General features: G+C 42.4%; 1 protein-coding gene across 1 annotated transcript in view; it reads right to left on the reverse strand.

The window, feature by feature from the left end:
* LOC141326040 (NACHT, LRR and PYD domains-containing protein 3-like) overlaps positions 1–23,502 on the reverse strand; it is an 83,482-nt gene that overhangs the window by 15,009 nt on the left and 44,971 nt on the right. The window contains exon 6 of the mRNA XM_073834745.1: positions 1,255–1,301. Within this exon, the coding sequence (XP_073690846.1) occupies positions 1,255–1,301 (47 nt within the window). The remainder of the gene's footprint in view (positions 1–1,254; positions 1,302–23,502) is intronic.

Raw genomic sequence — 23,502 nt, forward strand, 5'->3', positions numbered from 1 at the left:
TATAGTTGATTAAATTTCTGTGATTAATGTCATATTTTATAATGCCAGAAGCTCATTTCAGTCTTGTGAGGAATTGATTATATTCATGACACAAACATCAATTAAAATCTCAAGTTGATTTGTGATTGTGTTTATTATTTATGAGCAAAAACATTAGAATAAAAATGAGTGACATGTTCATGAATCATGTTTGTATTTCAACTGAAAGCTCATTTTGACAGAAATAAATCTATTGATTAGACACTAGAATAAAAACACAAATGTAGACACACACTTATCTTACTGTCTATATGAGGATTGATCACACATTTATTCTGTTATTTGAGTGACAGAAGTTGAGCCGCAGTATAATTGTGATGAAGAGAACATCTCACTGTTACTGATTCATCATCAGCTCAAAGCATTATGAGTAGAATCTCTCATCAGTCTATTCTCATTCAGCAACACAGTGACACTGATGATCCATAACCAACCCCAAACCCAGGATAGAGCGTCTGAGTGAATGTGGTCTGGACTGTGTGGATGAGGCTCATTGTGTCAGAGACACTGTAGAAGGACAGAGTTCCTGCACCGTGATCCACATACACTCCTACTCTATAGACACCATTCACTCCTGTTATTTTGATACACACATCATCATCATCATCATCATCATCATCATCAAGATCATCATCATCATCATCATCATCATCATCACTATCAACAATATAATCATCATCATCATCATCAACAACAACATCATCATCATCATTCACTCCTATTCTACTGATCTTATCATCATCATTCACTCCTATTTTACTGATGATGGGCTTCACACGGAGACGAGTCTTATTGTGTTTGAATGAGAAACTAACAGGAGAGCAGTCCAAACTCCAGGACTGATCATTAGATCCAAACCCACACTCATCACCATCTTCCTTCCTGCTGATGCTCTTATATGACACTGAAATAAGCACAGGTCCAATGCACTCAATCTCCCAGTAACAGCGTCCACACACACCCTCTCTACACAACACCTGATAATAATCATTGAATCCGTCTGGCTGATCAGAATCCGACTGGTTCTCTGTCACACGTGTCACTGCTCTGTTCTCCTCAAACAGACTGAGATCAGTGTGTGCTGTGTTTGGATCCAGTGTGAGAAAACAGTCATCTGAACACAAGAACAGAGACATTTACAACAACAATCACTGCAGCTGTGTGTGTGTGTGTGTGTGTGTGTGTGTGTGTGTGTGTGTGTGTGTGTAGACGTACATTTCTTCAGTCCTGCTGTAATCCTGGATTCTCCTCCATGATCCACACTAGAAAACACACACACAGAGACACATTCAGTCATTTATTAAACTGTTGCTTTGCAGTACTTGGGTGGTTGCTAGGTAGTTGCTATTTGGTTGTTAGAGTCCTTTGGGTGGTTGCTATGCATTTGATAATGTGTTCTGAGTGGTTTCTAGGGCATTGCTATGCAGTTGCTAGGGTACTAAGGTTGGTTGCTCAGCTGTCACTATGTATTTGCCAGGGTACTTGAGTGGTTCCAATGATGCTGATAACATGTTCTGGGTGGTTGCTATGCAGTTACTAAGGCACTCAGTATGGTTGCTAGGGTGTTACTATGTAGTAGTTAGGGTGTTCTGGGTGGTTTCTAGAGTGTTGCTATGCAGTTGCTAGGCTGTTGCAATATGGTTGCTAGGGTAGCTGTGTGTTTGATAACACATAATAAAAAACCCTTCATTTAAAAACAGCTGGGTTACTCTCCCAACATTTGCATTGGCCAATCATCAGTAACATCAGTACATCAGTAAATTAAGGTGAGCCACTGAAGGGACACGGTTAGCTTAATGCTAGCGGTAGCCTGTTACATTGCAGTACATAAGCTTTCACTTACCACATAAACAGAGAGATGACTGCGCTGATGATGGCCAATGATTTACAGATCCTAAGCATCACTGACAAGAATCTGAACTTGTGTGGTAAGTACTTGTGTCGTTATACTGCAGTATAACGTTACACAGAGCACATGCGATCACAATAGTGAGAGGAAAATGTCGCAGATTCAAAATGGCAGATTCAACAAACCGCATATTAAAAGCGGCTAGAGGCCCGTAATTAAAATATATATTTCCTCCACGTTCCAGCTATTGAGATGAGCAGCTCTGTGAAACAGCCAATCAGAGCAGATCTCCTTGTTAATATTCACAAACCTTCCAAATAAGGTAATGACGGACCATTTCATTCAAGGGACAAATCCTAAGTTTGTAAATGGATCTGTAAAACCATTTTATTGCCTTTGTTATTCACATCACGTCAGATTGTTATTCACGTCGGCACTAATGATGTTCGACTTCGCCAGTTGGAGATCACTAAAAATAATGTTAAAGAGGTGTGTGAACTTTCAAGTACGATGTCAGACACTGTAATATGCTCTGGTCCCCTCCATGCTTACCGTGGTGACGAGATACACAGTAGACTGTGGTCACTCAACGGCTGGATGTCAAAGTGGTGCCCACAGAATATTCTCAATGTCTCTCAGAGAAAGGGCTTCAAATATAACTTGTTTGAAGTAATGGTGCTTCTAGGCATGGGATGATAACCGGTTTCAAGGTTTACCGCGGTTTGAAAAAGTCACGGTTTCAAAACTGCAAACAAAAAAAGTTATACCGTTCCTACGATATGTGCATTTTCTGTGTCATCAAAGTGAAAGCGCATGACTCCCTACTAGGTTGTGTATGTGTGCGTACCTGCAGCGAAAACAATGCAACCCCTCCCCCAGCGGTTAGTGCTGCAGGCGCGTGTCTGTGTTTGTGCACGTGATCCACAGTCAGTGAGATTCAGCAGTAATATAAGTTCAGGATGGCCAAAGGAGGTGAACCCCCGCAACAGAGTAGGGAATAGAAGGCTATATGTACTAATTTTATGTTTCTGTAATTGAACATTAGTACAACAATTAAGTTAAAGTGAAATCACGTCTTTGCTTTTAAGCCTTCTGTCCCGTTAAAGGTGCAGTGTGTAGGTTTTGCGGCATCTAGCGGCGAGATTGTGAATTGCAACAATCCACCGCTCACCTCCCTTTACAGAACTACGGAAGCCGATACAGGATTAAAATCTCACCTTTTTTGACAGGAACAAAAAGTGAGATTTCTTTTAAAAAGGAATTTAAGGAATTATATTAACTAAATCATTCAAACTATGTTATTGTGAATATTTCTTGTTCATCATCGTGTCAGTGTTTTTTTTTTTTGCAAGCTGATTCTAAGTTAATAAAAACATAATGGTATATTAAGGTCTTCATGCATCCCTGAAAACATAGTTATTGCACCTCTGTCTAGAGATCATCTTAAATATTACACAGTGCACCTTTAACAGCTTTTCAAAATCACGGCATAAAAAAAAAAAAAAAACTCGCTGGCTCTCACGTGTCTTTGAGAATTTGTTTATTTTTGGAACTGTCACTAATGGTCATATTTTTGCTTTGATTAGTGATTGCAATTTTTTCCATTGAGAAGGATTTGTTTTTGAACATTTTATTTTGTTGATTATTGTTGAGCTGCAGGCTTAGGCTCACACAAGTGACTGCAATTTAATTTAATTAAGAAGATTCAATTATTTATTTTAATTATTTTGCCTTCTGTTCCATGTTACAAAATGTTCTATGTTTCCTAAAATAAAATATTTTGATGTTATTGTGCTATTAAAAAACAACTGTCTGGATTGCATTTAGCATTGCTGTCACACTGCAGGCAGGAACAGACAAAAGAAGGCATGAGATAAACTAAATGTATTTAATAATCCATAAACAGTCTCAGGAGGAACAGGACCACAAGTTAGTAACATTAAACATCCGACAAACTAACCCCCTCCTAAAATGTTCCCGCCCATTACTTAATTGGGATTTGTAGGGTCCTACCGGTTTATAAGAACACTCATTCTACAATACACAAAATTCAGGGTAAAGGCACACACAATAAATAGACAAACTGATTACAAACACAGGTGTAGGAAACACGCAGAGCAGTGGGGGGAGATGATGGGAGAAACCAACTAGATAGTCCAGGGGTGTGACAATCCCTCCCCTTTCCAGAAGGCGCATCCCGGAGGACGGACTCCCGAGAGGAGGGCAAATGATGGAGTCCAGGGTGGTTGAAGGAATAATCCAGGGAGTTGATGATGGAAGGTGGAGCCACGGAGGAGATAGGCGGTAGTTGGAGCAGGAGGAGTCAGGTGAGACCCAGATCGCAGCCATGATGGAAACCCACGGTGAAACCAATGGAGGGAGGAGCCTGGATGACAGGCTGATGACTCCAGGGGGCCGACCGATGGAGGCAGAGCAGGTGGCAGTAGAGCCCGAGGTGGAGACGGAGAGCCGATGAACCTGGGCGACAGAGCCGGCCCAAGGCATAAGCGAACTAAGCGGCTGCTTACGGCTCCATGGCCACCAGGGGGCCCCCAAGAGTACATAAAATTACATCTAAATTTACACATCTAAAATTACATTTTTTTTACATATATATATATATGTATAATAATTCAATGGATATCATACTGGTAACGAAAACCATTATTCAATTAAAAAAAACAACGCAATATTATTCTAACTGGCTGCAGCAGGATGCATGCACAGTTGGAGTGTGACAGCCATACGATGCCTGACTGAGGTAACTTAAAATGCAGTGTGTAGATTTTTTGCGGCATCTAGCGGTGAGGTTGTGAATTGCAACCAACGACTCCGTCCACCACTCACCCCTCCCTTTACTGAAGCTACAGTGGCCGACACAGGTTTAAGATGTCGTCGTTTTAGACAGCAAAGAATAATGAAGTTTCTTTTAAAACATAAATTAGGAAATTAGATTTACTTGATAATTCAATAAAACGATGTTGTTGTGAATATTACTGTTACTTGTTCATCATTGTGTCAGTGTATTTTCGCTAGAACAACAGTGATGAAATGCGATTTGTAGAGGAGTTTGTCCGTTAGGGCTACTGTAGAAACATAATGGTGCTTCCATGTGAGGGGACCCGCGGTGTATGTAGATATAAACTGATAATTCTAAGTTAATAAAAACATAATGGCTCATTACATAAGGTCTTTATACACCCCTGAAAACATAGTTATGTATATTATATTGCATTTCTGTCTAGAGATAATCTTAAATATTACACATTGCACCTTTAAATTCATTGAAGCAGCAGCGTCACTGCAGCAAAACAATTAATAATGTCACAAAAAAGGATATATCTTTCTGGTGCAGAGAAAAGGAAACCAAAGAAATCAGAGTAAGAGAAAAAACAGAAAGATAAAGGTAAGTTAAAAAATTTTTTGTATAAACTAAACGAGCCTAAATTGCAAGCTAACATTAGCTGGCTAGTTATAAGCAAACAACAAAGTTAATGTCTTATTTAACATCCACAAATTTAAGCTTTGCCATTTTAATATGTTATATTACTTCGCTGGATTAAGATTCACGTTTTTGCATTCTGTGTAAAAATAAATTTCCTAGATTATGTTTTTGTAATAAAAATAAGCTTCTGTTTCATAAACTTGGCGCTAATAATAAAAAATAAGCTTCTGTTTTATAACTTAGGTACTGATAACAGTTTAACATTACTTATATTGGCCTACATTTGGGGTATGTGTTATTATATCATTATGTCTTAATGTTTTAGGTGTACAGATGGCTTGCTGCCATATATATTTTTCATATAAAAATAGCCTGCTTGTATTTGACTAATTTGTAGTTCTTTGATATTTAGCTTTATATTTTATTATTAAGTTGGCTTGGGAAAGCCTTCTTATTTTTCTGAGCGGAAAATATTTAGACACCTACTCCTCCTAGACCGTTCAAGCTACATACTCCAAACTCGGGTCAGATCTTCATACTGTTCTAACTTAGATTGCTATGTCTTTTCAGACTGTTTTGAGTTATGGTTTTCTTAAAAATTAATATTTAAAATCATAAAAAGGTCCCATAGACTTTCATTGACCAAAAGTCCATGTCTGTTTGAACTATGTTTAATGTAAACTGCTAGAAGCCATTGATACTCAATTAAGCTTTAAGCTATCTATGTTCTTTCTAACTAATAATTTATCTATCTATCTATCTATCTATCTATCTATCTATCTATCTATCTATCTATCTATCTATCTATCTATCTATCTTCAAACCTTATTTATCTATCTATAGATAGATAAATAAGATCTATAGATAGATAGATAGATAGATAGATAAGGTTTGAAGATAGATAGATAGATAGATAGATAGATAGATAGATAGATAGATAGATAGATAGATAGATAGATAGATAAGGTTTGAAGATAGATAGATAAGGTTTGAAGATAGATAGATAGATAGATAGATAGATAGATAGATAGATAGATAGATAGATAGATAGATAAGGTTTGAAGATAGATAGATAGATAGATAAGGTTTGAAGATAGATAGATAGATAGATAGATAGATAGATAGATAGATAGATAGATAGATAGATAGATAGATAGATAGATAAGGTTTGAAGATAGATAGATAGATAGATAGATAGATAGATAGATAAGGTTTGAAGATAGATAGATAGATAGACAAGGTTTGAAGATAGATAGATAGATAGATAGATAGATAGATAGATAAGGTTTGTAGATAGATAGATAGATAGATAGATAGATAAGGTTTGAAGATAGATAAATCATGCTAGCGACTTGTTAGTCATGGTAAAATCATGCTAGCGACTTGCTAGTCATGCTAAAAATCATGTTAGCGACTTGCTAGTCTTGCTTAAATAATGCTAGCGACTTGCTAGTCTTGCTAAAACCATGCTAGCGACTTGCTAGTCATGCTAATATCATACTAGCGACTTGCTAGTCATGCTAGAATCATGCTAGCGACTTTGCTAGTCATGCTAAAATAATGCTAAAATCATTCTAGCGACTTGCTAGTCATGCTAAAATCATGCTAGCAACTTGCTAGTCATGCTAAAAATCATGTTAACGACTTGCTAGTTTTGCTTAAATAATGCTAGCAACCGCATAGCAACACCTTAGCAACCACCCTGGGTACCTTAGCAAACACATAGCAACACCTTAGCATCTATTCACATTCAAACTATTTATATCTTCTAACTATTTATATCTATAAATATATCTATTTTCAAACTATTTATATCTATCTAGCCTATCTATGTTCAAGGGTAAAAACATTGCTATGATGTAAGCAACACAGCTACAAAAAATAAAATTTATATTGGGTGTGTTAGATTTATAGTGAGCGAATAATAAAGGATTGACAATAATTAGTCATATTGGTGGCACAGAGGGGCCCCCAAATAAAATTCTGCTTAGGGCCCCCTGAAGGCTTGGGCCGGCCCTGCTGGACGACACAGAGGATCTGGAAGGCCAAGGCGGAGCCCAAGGCTCTGGCGACCAAGGTGGAGGCGGAGATCCAGAGAACGAGGTGCAGCCGGAGGAGTAGAGTCCTGAGGTGATGGTAGGGCGACGACTGACCGAGGTGGAGCTGGTGGGCCAACGGGCGACGAGGGAGCTGAGAGCTGGAGTGGAGCCGAAGGGTCGGAGGGCCGAGGTGGAGTCCAGGACTCTGAGGCAGGAGGCATAGATGAGGGATCCTCCAGCCATGACACCGCTGGAGACTGGCAGACCCACGGCGAACCCACCGCACAGATGGTGAGCTGAGGGACTGACAGGAAGCAGAGGTGAAGTGATTGAAGTAGCAGGGTTACTAGACATAGGTAGTTGAGGGAGGATGGGTGGGAAATCCACGCAGATTGACAGTTCAGAATACATAGGAAGTTAAATATTTATAGCCTTAGATGCAGTCAAATCCTGTGCATAATCCATAATAGAATGTCCCAGGTCCAGATTAAGCTCACCCTCAGCGGTGGTGTAGTGGGTCTCCCCAGAAATCTCCGCCATCGCGGTTATAGTGGCCGGCTCTCGCACCTGGTCAGACAGTCCGTGCTGCTCAGGATCCGTGGTAATCGGCTACTCTGACGCTCCGGGCTTGGGCTTCCCATCTACGGTGGGCTCAGATTCGTATTCCACAAGTCGGGGTGGTGGATGGCTGGGTTCTGGGTCTGGAGTGGCACTGGCGAGATTCTTCACGGAACAGGCGGGGAAGGAGGGTCTGTTTCTCGCCAGTGTCCATTCCACAAATGCGGCGAAATCCGCCTCGAGGGCCATCCTCGGACGACGAAGCTCTGCATGACGTGTTGAGGCTGGCGTTATAGAACGCACAGAGCGTGTCGTCCGGATAGCTGGTGGTTTGAGCTATGAGTTGGAACGTTAAAGTGTAGCCCTTGAGCGGTAATTACCCCTGCTTCAGCCATAGAAGAAGGAATTCCGGGCAGAGTAGGGGATTCATGATGGAAAACACAACGAAAAAAAAAAAGAAGAAAAAAAAAAGAAAAAAAATGACACTGAACAAAACGGAGGGGAAAACGTGGAAACTGTTTCGGTCGGACGTTCTGTCACGCTGCAGGCAGGAACAGACAAACGTGAGATAAACGAAATGTATTTAATAAACCATAAAGAAGCTCAAGAGGAACAGGAACACAGGTTAGTAACATTTAACGTCCGACAAACATTCAGGGTAAGGCACACACAATAAATAGACAAACTGATTACAAACACAGGTGTAGGAAATGAGGGAGGAAACAAAACATGCAGAGTAGCGGGGGGAGATGATGGGAGAAACCAACTAGATAGTCCAGGGGTGTGACAATTGCCTAATATAAATAGCCAACATACAGTATACAAATTCTATCATTTAAAATATATAATTAATATTATTTACAGAGTATCTGTAGTATTTTAAAAATAAAATTTAAAGGCTTTCTAAGACCTGCACAAATAAAAGTAATACTGTATAACTGGAGTAGGGCAATGTCTATGGTAACACATTCATGAAAATATGATATTAAACTAAAATTCTAAAACTTGAAAACATTTCAGCCTAAAAGTACTAAAAGGTAGTCAAAAAGAAACTATAAAATTAATAATAAAATTTAACTGGCCCAAATGAAAAAAAGACAATTTTGTTTAAACAGAAAATCAGATAGGAGTCTAAATGTCAATAAAATATTTTCAATTCACAAATATCAAGGTATTTTTTTTCAAATATCAATTTAAGGCAATTTATGACCCTTTTTAAGAGCTGCACAAGTAAAATTAACACAGTATGAGTGGGGCTGGACAATGTACAGTAACATTTAGCCATAAAATGACAATTTATAATTCAGATTTTCACAAAAACAAAACATCTTATACAATGGCATTTCAGCCTTTATACCTTTAAAACGGATAAATCTAGTATAATTTATTATATTTATTTAAAGTGTAAATATTACTGTCTTAATTGTTTAGATTTTTAGAAAACACATAACTTCTTTCACATTTACAACTCGCAAATTAATTCTCTGTCACGAGGTGGCGCTTTAGGAGTGCTGAAGGCAAGGCAAGACAAGTTTATTTATATAGCACATTTCATACACAATGGTAATTCAAAGTGCTGTACATAAGAGGAATTAAAATCATAATATAAAAATCACAAAAATGTATCATAATAATCACAACAATAAAAACAGAAGATAAAAGAACATTTAAAATGATTTAAAAATTGATTTAAAATTTATTAAAACAGTAAAAATGATTATACATAAAATAATGCAACCTGTTCGGACGTAGCACAGTGCTCATTCAATAAATGCACAACTAAACAGATGAGCTTTGAGTCTGCATTTAAATGTGGCGAATGTATTAGCACATCTGATCTCTTCTGGAAGCTGGTTCCAACTGCAGGCTAAAAGCTAATATCATAATAGCAAAAAGCGGATTCCCCTTGTATTATGTGAACCCTTGATATTAATAACTGATTCGATCCTAGTGATCTAAGTTGTCTGTTGGGTTTGTATTCAGTGAGCATGTCTGCAATGTATTTAGGTCCCAGGCCATTGAGTGCTTTATAAACAAGTAAAAATTTTAAATCGATCCTAAACATAACTGGAAGCCAGTGTAGGGACCTGAGGACTGGTGTGATATGCTCTGATTTTCTGGTTCTAGTCAGAGTCCTGGCAGCAGCGTTCTGTATGAGCTGCAGCTGTCTAATAGTCTTCTTGGGAAGGCCAGTGAGGAGACCATTACAATAGTCCACCCTGCTGGTGATAAAGGCATGAACAAGTTTCTGCAAGTCTTGACGGGAAACAAAACATCTAATTCTTGCAATGTTTTTGAGATGATAGTATGCTGATTTAGTTACTGCTTTGACATGGCTACTGAAACTGAGGTCTGACTCCAGAATCACACCAAGATTCTTGACTTGATTTTTTGTTTTTTGACCCCTAGCGTCAAGGCTTCATATTTGTTTCTAAATGCAATGACTTCTGTTTTCTTCTTGTTTAATTGAAGAAAGCTTTGGCACATCTAACTGTTAATTTCATCAATGCATTGGCAGAGAGAGTCAATGGGGCTGTAGTCATTTGGCGATAAGGCTAGGTCACATATTACGGTTTCCTCAGTAACGGCTGTACACCAAGCAGCATTAACGCTGTTTTTAAGGACCCACAGGAGCCCTCTACTTTAAGATAGTCCGGGTGAAAGATTTTTGGTAGGCCGACTGGAAAACACAATATCCCTGGGACATCAGGCTGGCGATTTTGCGATCCCAAATTCTCGTTTTAAACATATTTCGTATAATAATTCATGTTTGTCATTTTCAAGCCATCGAGGACTGATGCAACAATCTCCCGGCATGTTTTATCTACCGCTCTGTTCCATCAGAGGGCGCACATCAAGAAAGAATGGCGGATCACACTACAGCCTCACACACTGACTCAAGCAGAGCTGTTTTTTTTCTTCTTTTACATATTATAATCATAACAAAAAATAACTGTTTAGTACAAAAGCAAATTAATATGAAACCGATACAACCGCATATTCAAGCACTTTCAAGCACTTCATCCAAAAATGTACAGTTTATGTAAAAAAATACATTTATATATTGATTTATATATTTGCATAACTACAATAAGCTGTTTCTCATTGGCAATGGAATAAAATACAGGGAATATATTTGTGTTTCAATTCACAATATGAACAGCTGTTCACTTTGACTTTAGCCTGTATAAGTTATGTTTAGAACATGATGTTATCTGTTCTGACATACAGTGTGAAAGCATTTGTAAATTTGACTGTAAAATTACATTGTTCCCTTCCGGGAACTCGAGCCGCGTCTAGAAACGCTATGGGGAACGCCATTGGCTGGCCGCACTCTGAATCATGTCTTGCAACCAATGAACGACGGGGGTGACGTCACAGGCGCGGTGACGTCATCGACCAGGAAGTATAAAGCACGTGCGTTTGACGCCCGCAGCAGCTTTTGTCAATCAGCGAGAGCGCTCTGTGTCTGTCTTTCTACCATTTGCTGTTTTTGTGCCCAGTTTGGTACACTTTTATTTGAGCAAATGGCGTCTGCTTCTAGTAGAAAAGCAACCAGACAAGCGGTGGCGGTACAGCGCCCGCATAGGCAGTGTGTTCCTCCTTGCCAACGCTACATTGTTGGTGGGGATACACACAGCTTATGCGTGGTCTGCTTGGGAGCGGAGCACGCCCAGTCAGCCCTCGAAAAGGCTGGCTGTGAGCACTGTGACCGATTGCTGGTGCGTGTGCTTCGCTCCCGGAAAGCCCTCTTTGAGGAGGGGGCTTTCACCAGCGTTCCCCGCGGGAGTGGCCCCGCTTCCGCCGAGGCGGAGCGGCAGCTGCACTCGTGGGGTTCGCAGCTCGATTTGCTGGAGGGAATGGAGACGGGTGATCGAGTGATCTTCTCTTGGATGTGGAAGCCCGCACTGCGGTTTCTTCCCCTCCAGAGTTGATCCCAGAGCTCTTGTTGTCTTCCTCCGAGGAGGTCGACCTTGTAGCTCCGGATGATGTGCCACAACCGCCGCCCCGCTCGCCTTACTACGAGGAGCTTTTGGAGGTGCTGACGAACGCTGTGGCCAAGCTCAACATCGCTTGGCCCGCGGAAGAAAGTCGCAAAGCATATGAGCCGCAGCGAAGCGCGTTAGATGAGCGCTTCCTGCGGACACAATTAGCACCTCCTAAGCGCAGCCTCCCCTTCTTCCCCGATCTACACAAAGAACTTTCTAGATCGTGGGAGAAGCCGTACTCCTTCCGCCTATTCAACCCCGCTGAGAACTATGGAAACATCGCGGGCGCGGAGGAGTGCGGATATAGGGCGATGCCACGGGTAGAGCAGACGTTTGCGGGCTATCTGTCCCCCGGTTCGGCATCAGCCCTGAAGGCTCCGCCCTTGCCCACTAAGCCCCTAAAAGTTACATCAGGCTTAATGGGCAAGGCGTACACGGCAGCAGGTCAGGCTGGCGCTTGCCTTCACACCATGGCAGTGCTACAAGCCTATCAAGCCGACCTGCTGAAAGAGTTGAGTGACGGTGAGGAAGTGAATGTGTCAGAGATGCAACATACTGCAGATCTCGCTCTCCGCGCCACCAATGAGACCGCCCGCGCAGTGGGCCGGTCTATGGCAGCCCTGGTGGCAGCGGAGAGGCATCTCTGGCTGTCCCTGTCCGAAGTTAGAGAAAAGGACAGGGTCACTCTCCAGGACGCCCCCTTGCAGCCATCCGGCCTCTTCGTTGCCTCGGTTGACACAGTTGTCGCCAGGCACCAGGAGGCTCGTCGACAGGCTGCGGCGTTCAGGTCCTTCCTTCCTCGCCGAGTTTACTCCTCTGGGGCTGCTGGACGGGAGCAGCCCCAACCGTGTACGAGCTCCTCGTATAGGGAGGCACAGAAACAGAGCGTCGCCACCCATACCCCTCCGGCCCAGCCTAGAGGGCGGGGACGGCGACGCCCTAAGTCGCGGGCGCCCGACCTGAGGGTCGTCCTTCAGTCGAGGAAGTCCGCGGCTAAGCGGCCCTGACAGTTGTGGCTCAGGGCCGTTGAGGGCAGCCCCTCACGAGCGGGTTTGCACCGCACCCCCGGGTGCGGACTTCAAACCCCCTCGAGGCCCTCAGAAATCCGAGGAGCTAGTTCAGGAGTTTCCTGCCAGCTCGCTGTTACAGGTCTCCGAGTTAGTTCCTCGAAGAAATCCAGACACCAGTCTCGAGAGGCTGGTACCCTTAGTAAACTTTCTGGCAGCGTGGAAACTACTGCCAAATGTTTCAAAGTGGGTCCTGCGTACTGTAGAGAAAGGTTATGCTATCCAATTCGGCTCCAAGCCGCCACCTTTCAGCGGGGTATTTCCAACACTAGTAAGCCCCGAGCAGGGTCTGGTAATGGAACAAGAAGTAGATACTCTTCTGAGGAAGGAGGCCATCGAGGTGGTCCCTCCTCAAGACAGGGAATCCGGGTTCTACAGCCGTTACTTCATTGTTCCGAAGAAGGATGGGGGGCTTCGGCCCATTTTAGATCTCAGGCTTCTAAACCGCTCAGTCAGAAAACTGAAGTTCAAGATGCTTACTGTAAGACAGGTCGTGTATCAAATCAGGTCCAAGGACTGGTTCGTCACGATAGATCTAAAAGACGCTTATTTCCATGTCTCCATCCTTCTTCAGCACAGGAAGTTCCTCAGGTTCGCTTTCAGGGGCGAAGCGTACCAATACAGGGTTCTTCCGTTCGGCCTAGCTCTCTCACCCAGAACTTTTACGAAGTGTGTGGATGCTGCGCTGGCTCCACTGCGACTCCAGGGCATCCGCATACTCAATTACATAGACGACTGGCTGATCCTAGCCAGCTCGGAGCAGTTAGCGGTTCAGCATCGAGGTGTTGTTCTCGCTCACATGCAGAAGTTAAGGTTGAGACTCAACGCCAAGAAAAGCGTCCTCTCTCCACTACAGAGGACAACTTATCTGGGCGTGGTATGGGATTCATCCACGATGCGGGCACGGTTGTCACCTGCTCGGATAGAGTCCATACTTACTGCAGTAAATGCGGTCAAGCTAGGCCAGTCACTCACTGTCAAACAGTTCCAAGTACTGTTAGGTCTTATGGCAGCCGCCTCCGACGTAATACCTTTTGGACTGCTGCATATGAGACCACTACAGTGGTGGCTCAAAACCAGGGGGTTCTCCCCGAGGGGAAACCCACTCCGCAAGATCAGTGTCACGCGGCATTGCCTACGTGCCCTGGTCATGTGGAAGAAACCCCCAGTCCCCTCCCTAGCACCGCAGCCTGTAAAGCTACAGGCGTTCTATCCTCCTCCATACGTGGAGCCAGGTCACAGGAAGTTGAATTGCATGTGCCCAGTCAGAGCCTTAGACGCATACGTCCACAGAGCTGCCACGTGGCGTAAAACAAAGCAACTGTTCGTCTGTTACAGCCCCCCTAAGAGGGGGAGCCCGGCTTCAAAGCCCACTATTAGTAGATGGATCATCGATGCCATAACTACTGCTTACGAGTCCTCTGATCTCCCCTCGCCGATGGGACTCAAGGCTCATTCTACTCGGGGCATGAGTGCCTCGAGAGCTCTGACTGCAGGTGTCCCCATAGAAGACATCTGCAAAGCTGCGGGTTGGTCCTCGCCCCTAACCTTCGTTAGGTTTTATGAGCTTGACCTCAGAGCCGCTCCAGGCTCTGAGAGTCAGCCACCTCCCTAGCCAGGAGAAGACTTCTCAAGGCGCATCTTTCTGCGGAAAGAAGAGAAGTGAGTTTCGCCAAACTAATGAGATCTGCAAAACTAAGAAATACTTAGCCTGTTGTCCGTGGAAATCTAGACAAAGGCTCTTACTCTCGCGTTCTGACACTCAGACCGAGCTTTCAGTCCCTCTTGTCATGGCTGAACCCCCAGACAAAGGACTAAGACCCCTTGTGTGCCCGAGGGCCGAGGGGTGCCTCCTGCACTGACTGGCGAACCAGGCGGAGGTCTCTATTCTCGTGTGCCTGCGGGCCGAGAACTTTACAGCCCTCTTGTCCGCGGAATGCTAGACAATGGCTTACTTGTCCTCGTGTTCTGACGCAGTATGCTATCAGACCGAGTGTAATGCGGTCCCTCTGGTTCCGGAAACTACCTTGACCAAGGACTAAGACTCCTCGTCTGCCTTAGAACAAGGCCGAGGAGTGCCTCATGCACTGGCTGGCTACCAGGCAGAGGCCCCTACTGTCTTCCCCGTGAGCCCGAGGGCCGGGGATTGCAGTGCCCTCTTGTCCGTGGAATGCCGACAATGGCCTTATCTCTCGCGTCCTGGCGTAGCACAGGCCGAGCCTTGGATCCCTCTTGCTCTGGCTGCACCCCCAGGCAAAGGATCACCCACTCCTCGTATGCCCGAGGGCCGAGGAGCCTGGAGGTCAAGCTCACAGTCCTCGTGGGTCTACGGACCGGGGACTACACACACCATCTGTCCGCCGAGTGCTAGACAGTGGTCATTCGGTCCCTCTTGTTCTGGCTGACTCCCAGACAAAGAACTAAGACTCTGCGTGTGCCTGAGGGCCGCGGAGTACCCTCTCGTTCTGGCTGGCGACCAGACAGAGGAAGACTACCATTCCTCGTGTGCCTAAGTGCCGAGGACTACAGGGCCTCTTGTCCGCATAATGCTAGACAAATGCTCTTTACCTTTCCACCTGCTGGCACAGACACTGCGCAGGGTTCGGAAATTATGGGGACGTAGGTAGTCTCGTTCCCCATAGCGTTTCTAGACGCGGCTCGAGTTCCCGGAAGGGAACGTCTCGGGTTACTACTGTAACCTTAGTTCCCTGAGGGAACGAGACGCCGCGTCTCGGACCATAATTCCCGCCCCCTGCGGAGCTCCCTTCATGCTAGAGCTGCCGCGGGCGTCAAACGCACGTGCTTTATACTTCCTGGTCGATGACGTCACCGCGCCTGTGACGTCACCCCCGTCATTCATTGGTTGCAAGACATGATTCAGAGTGCGGCCCGCCAATGGCGTTCCCCATAGCGTTTCTAGACGCGGCGTCTCGTTCCCTCAGGGAACTAAGGTTACAGTAGTAACCCGAGACGTTTTGGTCTTGGTTGAGCTTGTGTGTAAAAGAAGTTCAAGCATTTTAAATTGGTGTTAACTGTATGCATTTTGTATCAAAGCAACAAGAAATGTGTTAATTGTATAGCCTACAAAGATGGATGTTGTGCTAACCGTGTTAAGAGTTAAGGAAACTTGTTAAATGTATTGAAAAAACTGTCATAGCGATTGTAAAAAACTGTAATGGCGTTGAAATTCTGCAGCAAAACGATGATATCCCAGATCATTTTCTAGTCTTGTGTATCAAGCTAAAACTGTAAATTCAACTCCTTGCTAGAAGTACAGTAGAACCATCACTTCTACTACAAAAGACTGCTTTGTAAGTAATCTTCCTGACTTATCTGAATTCCTAAGCATATCCAATAGCTCACGAAAACTTGATGATGTAATACAGGGGTGGGGAACCTTGATCCTCGAGGGCCGGTGTCCCTGCAGAGTTTAGCTCCAACCCTAATCAAGCACACCTGAACAAGCTAATCAAGGTCTTCAGGATACAGGTTGGTAATTCTTTTTCAGGGCTGGAGCTAAACTCTGCAGGGACACCGGCCCTCGAGGATCAAGGTTCCCCACCCCTGATGTAATAGAAACTATGGACTCTCTCTTTTCTAGCACTTTAGATACAGTTGCTCCAGTGCACTTAAAAAAAGATTAAGAAAAACAGTGTAACATCGTGGTATAATGATCACACTCACGCCTTAAAGAGAAAAGCACGGAAAATGGAACTCAGCTGTAGGAAAACAAAACTAGAGGTTTTTCATTCCGCTTGGAGTGAATGTAAATTATCTTATAGAAAAGTATTAAATACTGACTAATTGGATTACTTTTTGTTTCTCTTAGAAGAAAACAAACATAACCCTAGGTATTTGTTCAATACCGTGGTTAAATTAATGAAAAATATAGCAGCAACAGGTGCAGACATTTCCCAACAGCACAGCAGTAATGACTTTATGAACTACTTCCAAGATAGACACTATTAGAGATAAAATTGTAACCATACAGCCACCCGCTACAGTATCGCATCAGATAATGCGCTGTAGATCTCCTGAGGAACAATTCCACTCATTCTCTATTATAGGAGAGGAAGAATTGTATAAACTTGTTAAATCATCTAAACCTACAACATGCATGTTAGACCCTATTCCATCTAATCTACTAAAAGAGGTACTTCCAGAAGTCATAGATCCTCTGATAATTATTAATAATTCATCATTATCATTAGGATATGTCCCCAAAACCTTCAAACCGGCTGTTATTAAGCCGCTCATTAAAAAAACACAACTTGATCCCAATGAATTAATTAATTACAGACCAATTTCGAATCTCCCTTTTCTGTCAAAGATACTAGAAAAGGTAGTATCCTCACAATTATGCTCCTCCTTAGAGAAAAATGTTATCTGCAAGGATTTCCAGTCAGGTTTTAGACCGTATCATAGTACTGAGACTTCTCTTATTAGAGTTACAAATCACCTGCTCTTGTCAACCGATCGTGGTTGCATCTCTCTGTTAGTGCTACTGGATCTTAGTGCTGCATTTGATACTATTAATCACAACATTCTTTTAAATAGACTTGAAAATTATGTAGGCATTGATGGTAGTGCACTGGCATGGTTCAAATCATGCTTATCTTACCGTCATCAGTTTGTGGCAATAAATGAAGAGGTATCATTTAAATCGCAAGTGCAGTATGGAGTACCTCAAGGCTCAGTACTAGGGCCATTACGTTTTACGCTTTACATGTTACCCAGTGGCGGCTGGTCAATAGGGGGTGCTGGGGCGCCGCCTCCCTCAAGTTAGCCAAGGAAGAAGAATACTAACATGTTAAAAATAAGTTTTATACATATTGCAAAATAATCACGAAGTTGCATTATTTTGTCCTACTATTCGACTGTTGACAGTTTGACAGTTATGTTAGCACCTGTTAAAAATTAAACAAATCTAAACTGTTTTTCGTTTGTTTGTGTATGCGGGATGCTGGCCAAATGGGTGTCTATTAGGTCTGTACATTTTTGAAACGCATGTGACTTGAGGCTGAGCTCTGATTGGCTTGTTTCAGATTGTCCTCGGGGCGCAGAGCACAGCGCCCCAGACCCTCCCACTTTAGATCTTAGCCAATCAATATTGTTTTTATATATTTTGTCCTCATGTGATTGGACCGTTCTCGACATGTCAAATATGTTTTCCGAGATGAAAGTAAATTCGATTTTATCATTCACAAGCCATTCAAATGAAGAAAAAATAAACAAAATAAACTTACAAATCATGGGGCTTGGATAGAGTTTGCTCGCGATGTAAGTCATGCCTTTTATCGTTTTCCCTGTTTGTTATTTCAAAGTCCTGTCACTGAAGCGTTGTGGGCAGCTAAATTACACAGAAAGTAACTGAAAACAATGCAGTTTAACTCGATCGTCGGGGTACAAGCATAATGGTTTATGTAGATGATGCAGTTACAGAATATAGTGTTCCTTTAATTGGACATACATTAAGTTATGTCTACCAACTTGACCAATATATTGTCAAGACCATTATAATTAGGTCAAAACAATTATGTAGTATGGTCTACAAGTATTTAGTATTAACAGTTTTTGCATAACAGTTACTTATTATATAGGACTATATAAAACTTTATGAAAATTAATTTTAAATGCAATGTTTTACTACAAATCAATGTATTTTCACTGTCTCACTGAGATTTATCCTGTGGCTCCCTTGTGTGGATAACATTAGTATTGTGGCCTTCATCTCTGAATCACATTCATATAAATGGCTAATATTTTTTGGGATGATTACAAATGTTTAATGATTACTTCACTGATAATAAAGCCTGTATTAACAGTGTGATTCATTTTGTGTAAAAATTTGTTGCACCAGCCGCCACTGATGTTACCTTTGGGAGATATCATCAGGAAACATGGTGTTAGCTTTCATTGTTACGCTGATGATACTCAGCTCTATATTTCTTTGCGGCCCGGTGAAACATACCAATTTGAAAAACTAACAGAATGCATAGCTGATATTAAAAACTGGATGGCAAGTAACTTCTTACTGTTAAATTCTACAAAAACAAACAGAAGTGTTGATTATTGGACCTAAAATCTCTACAAGTAATAACCTAAAACAAAGTCTAATACTAGATGGCTGCTCTGTAAATTTGTTGTCATCAGTTAGGAACCTAGGTGTGCTGTTCGATACCAATCTCACCTTTGAAAGCCACATTTCTAGCATTTGCAAAACCGCATTTTTCCATCTTAAAAAAATATTTCAAATTACGACCTATGCTGTCAATGTCAAATGCTGAAACATGGATTAATGCGTTCATGACCTCAAGGGTAGATTATTGTAATGCTTTATTGGGTGGTTGTTCTGCACGCTTAATAAACAAACTCCAGCTAGTCCAAAATGCAGCAGCAAGAGTTCTTACTAGAACCAGAAAGTATGACCATATTAGCCCGGTTCTGTCAACACTGCATTGGCTTCCTATAAAACATTGTATAGATTTTAAAATCTTGATAAATACTTAAAAGTACAGATGCACCGATTGATCGGCTAGTGATCGGAATTGGCCGATTTTTCGCATGATCGGCCCGGACCGGTGACCGGCCGGTCAATCTATCCTCTTGCCGATTCTGAGCCAATCCTTTTATTGCCAGCGATGCAGGCAATGACGTCACAGCCGCGTGCTCACTCACAGTCGCGTATAAACATGTCGTTGGTGTGGAAGTTTTTTTACTGTAGGTGAAGATGACACAAAATTTGCTGTATGTTACATTTGTTAGACCAAAATACAACGTGGGGAAACAACCACAAAAACGTTCGGAACCACAAACCTAATTAGACACTTAAAACAACATCACTCAGCTGAATATACCCAGTTTGAAAAGGGCAAAGTGGCTAAAGCTAGCGCTCCGACTCCAAGCCAAAGCTCGCCAGCCACAAGTCAGCAGCCCCTGTTATATTTTATTGGGATGAGCAGTGAAAAGACCAAAGCAATTACAAAAAAAATTATGGAATTCATGGCATTTGACGACCAGCCATTCTCCGTAGTCGAAGACAGAGGTTTCAGAAATTTGATAAATTACCTCAGTCCAAAATACATTATACCGAGCCGGCGGTACTTTTCTGATGTTGCCTTACCCGAATTGTTTAAGCTTGTGTCAGAACACACACAAAGCCTGTTACAAGCCGATCCTGAAGCATCCATAAGTTTTACTACCGATATTTGGACATGTAACGTTAGCATAATGTTAATGATGAGCCCGACTGCTCACTGGGTTGACAAAGATTTTCAGCGACAACAATTACTTCTGCACTGTCAAGAAATTAAGGGATCCCATACTGCTGCCAATTTAGCGGAAATGTTTGACAAAATGTTGCAGCGATGGGGTTTGGGCAAGGACAGGGTTCACGTCGTGCTTCGAGATAATGCACAAAATATAAGCAAAGCACTTGATGAGGCCAACCTGGCAAGTTTGCCATGCATGGCACATACATTACAGTTGGTCGTGAACGAGGGTGTGCTGTCGCAGCGAAGCATCACCGATTTGCTTGCAATTGCCAGAAAGATCGTCGGACATTTTAAACACTCAACCCTCGCTTATTCGCGTCTTTATGACATTCAGGCACAGATGGGTCAGCCTAGTAAAAGACTGCAGCAAGATGTTCCAACCCGATGGAACAGCACCTACTATATGCTGCAGTCGCTGGTGGAACAGAGCTTTGGGGGCATACGCAGCGGAGCACAAGTTGCCGGCTACACTCAGCGCGCATCAGTGGGGACTTGTTGAGAACGTCCTGAGAATGCTTGAGCCTTTCGAGGAACTTACATAGGAAATTAGCTCCTCGACAGCAACAGCCGCAGACGTCATTCCAGCCATCACCGTTCTTAAACGGCTTTTGGAGAAAAAGACAGTTGCAGTTCGTGGAGTGGGCACTGCAAAAACTACACTTCTGGAGGCGGTTCAGAGAAGGTTCAGCAACATTGAAAATGAGCCACTATATACTTTGGCCACTATTATTGATCCCAGGTAGGTTAAATAGACAGCTTACAGCTTCTTACATAAAGTTTCATGATGATGATTATTAATAATCAGTTGCCAATAATAATAATCAGTGTTAACATTTTGATAACATATAATATAACTTTATATATGAGTTTCATGTGACCAATCCTTCTTGTCTATTTGTCTGTTTATGCAAAAAGGTACAGGAATCGCTACTTTTCAGCAGATGGTAAAGACCAGGTGAAACAAGCACTTTTGGCTATTCTGGAGAAGACCAGACCAGACCAGACCCCCGATGAACCTGTTGGAGAAGCTTCTCCAGTACCTGGTCCTGCCACAGAAGTACCTCCAGCCAAAAAAATCATGTTTTCTACTACTTTCAATACATGATGAAATACTGAAGGAGAATGCTGAGATGGAGCAGCTGCTGGCCAGCCCCTCATCTGTGCAAGTTCAGAGCTACCTCTCCGAATTGCCCAGCAGCAGAGGCGAAAATGCTTTGACCTACTGGAGGATCAACAAAGATCATTTCCCTGCACTTGCTCAACTTGCCCAAGCCTATCTCTCTGCTCCGTGTACAAGTGTCGAAAGTGAGCGCTTGTTTAGCTTGGCTGGACATGTGGCTAAACTTTGGAACAATCTACCTAACACTGTGGGGGAGGCAGACACAATCTGTCAGTTTAAATCTAGATTAAAGACACATCTCTTTAACCTGGCCTACACATAAAACATTTAACACATTTCTATAATTCAAATCCGTTAAACGATTGTTAAGCTGGATTAATTAGGTCACCCAGAACCGAAAACACTTCCCATAAAACCTGATGTACTCATTGCATCTTAAGAAGAATGGTATCTACGCTAATATTAGTCCATTTCATTCTTAATCCGAGGTCACCTTAGCCACCAGACCCAGCCTGTATCCAGATCAGATGGTCACTGCAGTCCCCCGGACACAGTCCGAACCCAGCTCAAATTATGGATCACCACCTGGAGATGACTTCTTAGCCCTGAATGTCAACCAGATGAGCTCTAGAGACGGATCATCAATGAAGACCTCACCACCAAGATGGCCATCAGCGCTACAGCACGGGAACTCTACAATCTGACATTGGTACAAACTGCTGGTTTCGTCTGGCCAGAGGAGAACTGGTCCCCCGACTGAGCCTGGTTTCTCCCAAGGTTTTTTTCTCCATTTCTGTCACCTGTGAAGTTTTGGTTCCTTGCCGCTGTCGCCTCTGGCTTGCTTAGTTGGGGACACTTTCCAGTGATATCGTATACTATTTGAACTATTTGAATCTGGAGCGTTTTGAGGCACATTTTTGAAATAACGCCGAACAGAATGTAAAATTCTTACGTCAGTTTTGATCGTACAAATACAACCAATACATCATTCGAAACTGTAGAGGGTCTATTTTTATTTGTATACACTCATAATAACAATAAAACTGTGTGCTTTTATAAAAAATAAGAAAACAGACAGGGTACACACTCTGCCGTCACTGTCTCTGTCATATCTTTTCACAGACACATAAATGAAATAACCTAAATCTCAATGATTACGTGCCTCACAGACATAATACATTTACGTATAGAAAGCTTGAAATGTTTACTTTTACATAAACCAATTAAAATAAAAAACAAATATTCTCTTTTTAAGTAATCTGTATGAAAGTTAGAAGATGTATGGTTTCTCCTGTATCACCTCATTTCGTCTAATGTGATCCCGCCTCGCATTGAGCGCGCTGTTCATATGTAAATTATCTGAGGCAAGCCAGATAATCATGTACCCGTCTCCGAAAAGCTGGCATAAATCGTGGAAGCTTCATCACAGAGTTTACTTACTTTTTCTGCGCGTTTGAACGAGTGACGAAGCACTTCAGATGGTTCTGAACGTTTGCATTTTGAAGAACGTCTGGACCCAGTGGAAGATATTCCTGACGAGTAAGTCTTTTGGTCTTACCTTCATGATTTAAAATGTTGCTCGGCTACTGTATATATATATAAAAAGCAACATTTTTAAAGTTAGATCTGTATTAACAGCCTATTGTAAAACTAAAATCAGCTATTCAGAGTAAAACTGGTTGAAATAAGAAATCTCTCTTTACAGGCCACTTTTAGTTTTGAACAAAGTGCATATTATTAACCATGCTATGTATAAACAAATGTATTAGTATACTACGATATCACGAAAATATAAATTTTTTATTTTACATTTTGTAATGTCAATTTTTTGAAATTTTTTTGCCAGGTCATTGGTATTCACGATTGTCTGAGGTGTAAATATGTAAAAAAAAAAAAAAAGCTGTAAATGTGACCGAGAAGTGACCCATTGACAGACATATACACGCGTCCTTTCTTATCCTTTCTTATCCTTTCCTATCAGCTGGTAATAGCTCATTGGTAATAACTTTCAATTTTATTTTAGGACTGTGGCTGCATCACCAGCGTCTTGCGCAAGAAAGTCGTTCTTGTGGAGAGTCGTTCAGTTTTGCGTTCGCTGGACAATTATACTGAGTAAGTGCAC

The sequence above is a fragment of the Garra rufa genome, chromosome 2 (genome assembly GCF_049309525.1).
Source record: "Garra rufa chromosome 2, GarRuf1.0, whole genome shotgun sequence".
Classification (NCBI taxonomy): domain Eukaryota; kingdom Metazoa; phylum Chordata; class Actinopteri; order Cypriniformes; family Cyprinidae; genus Garra; species Garra rufa.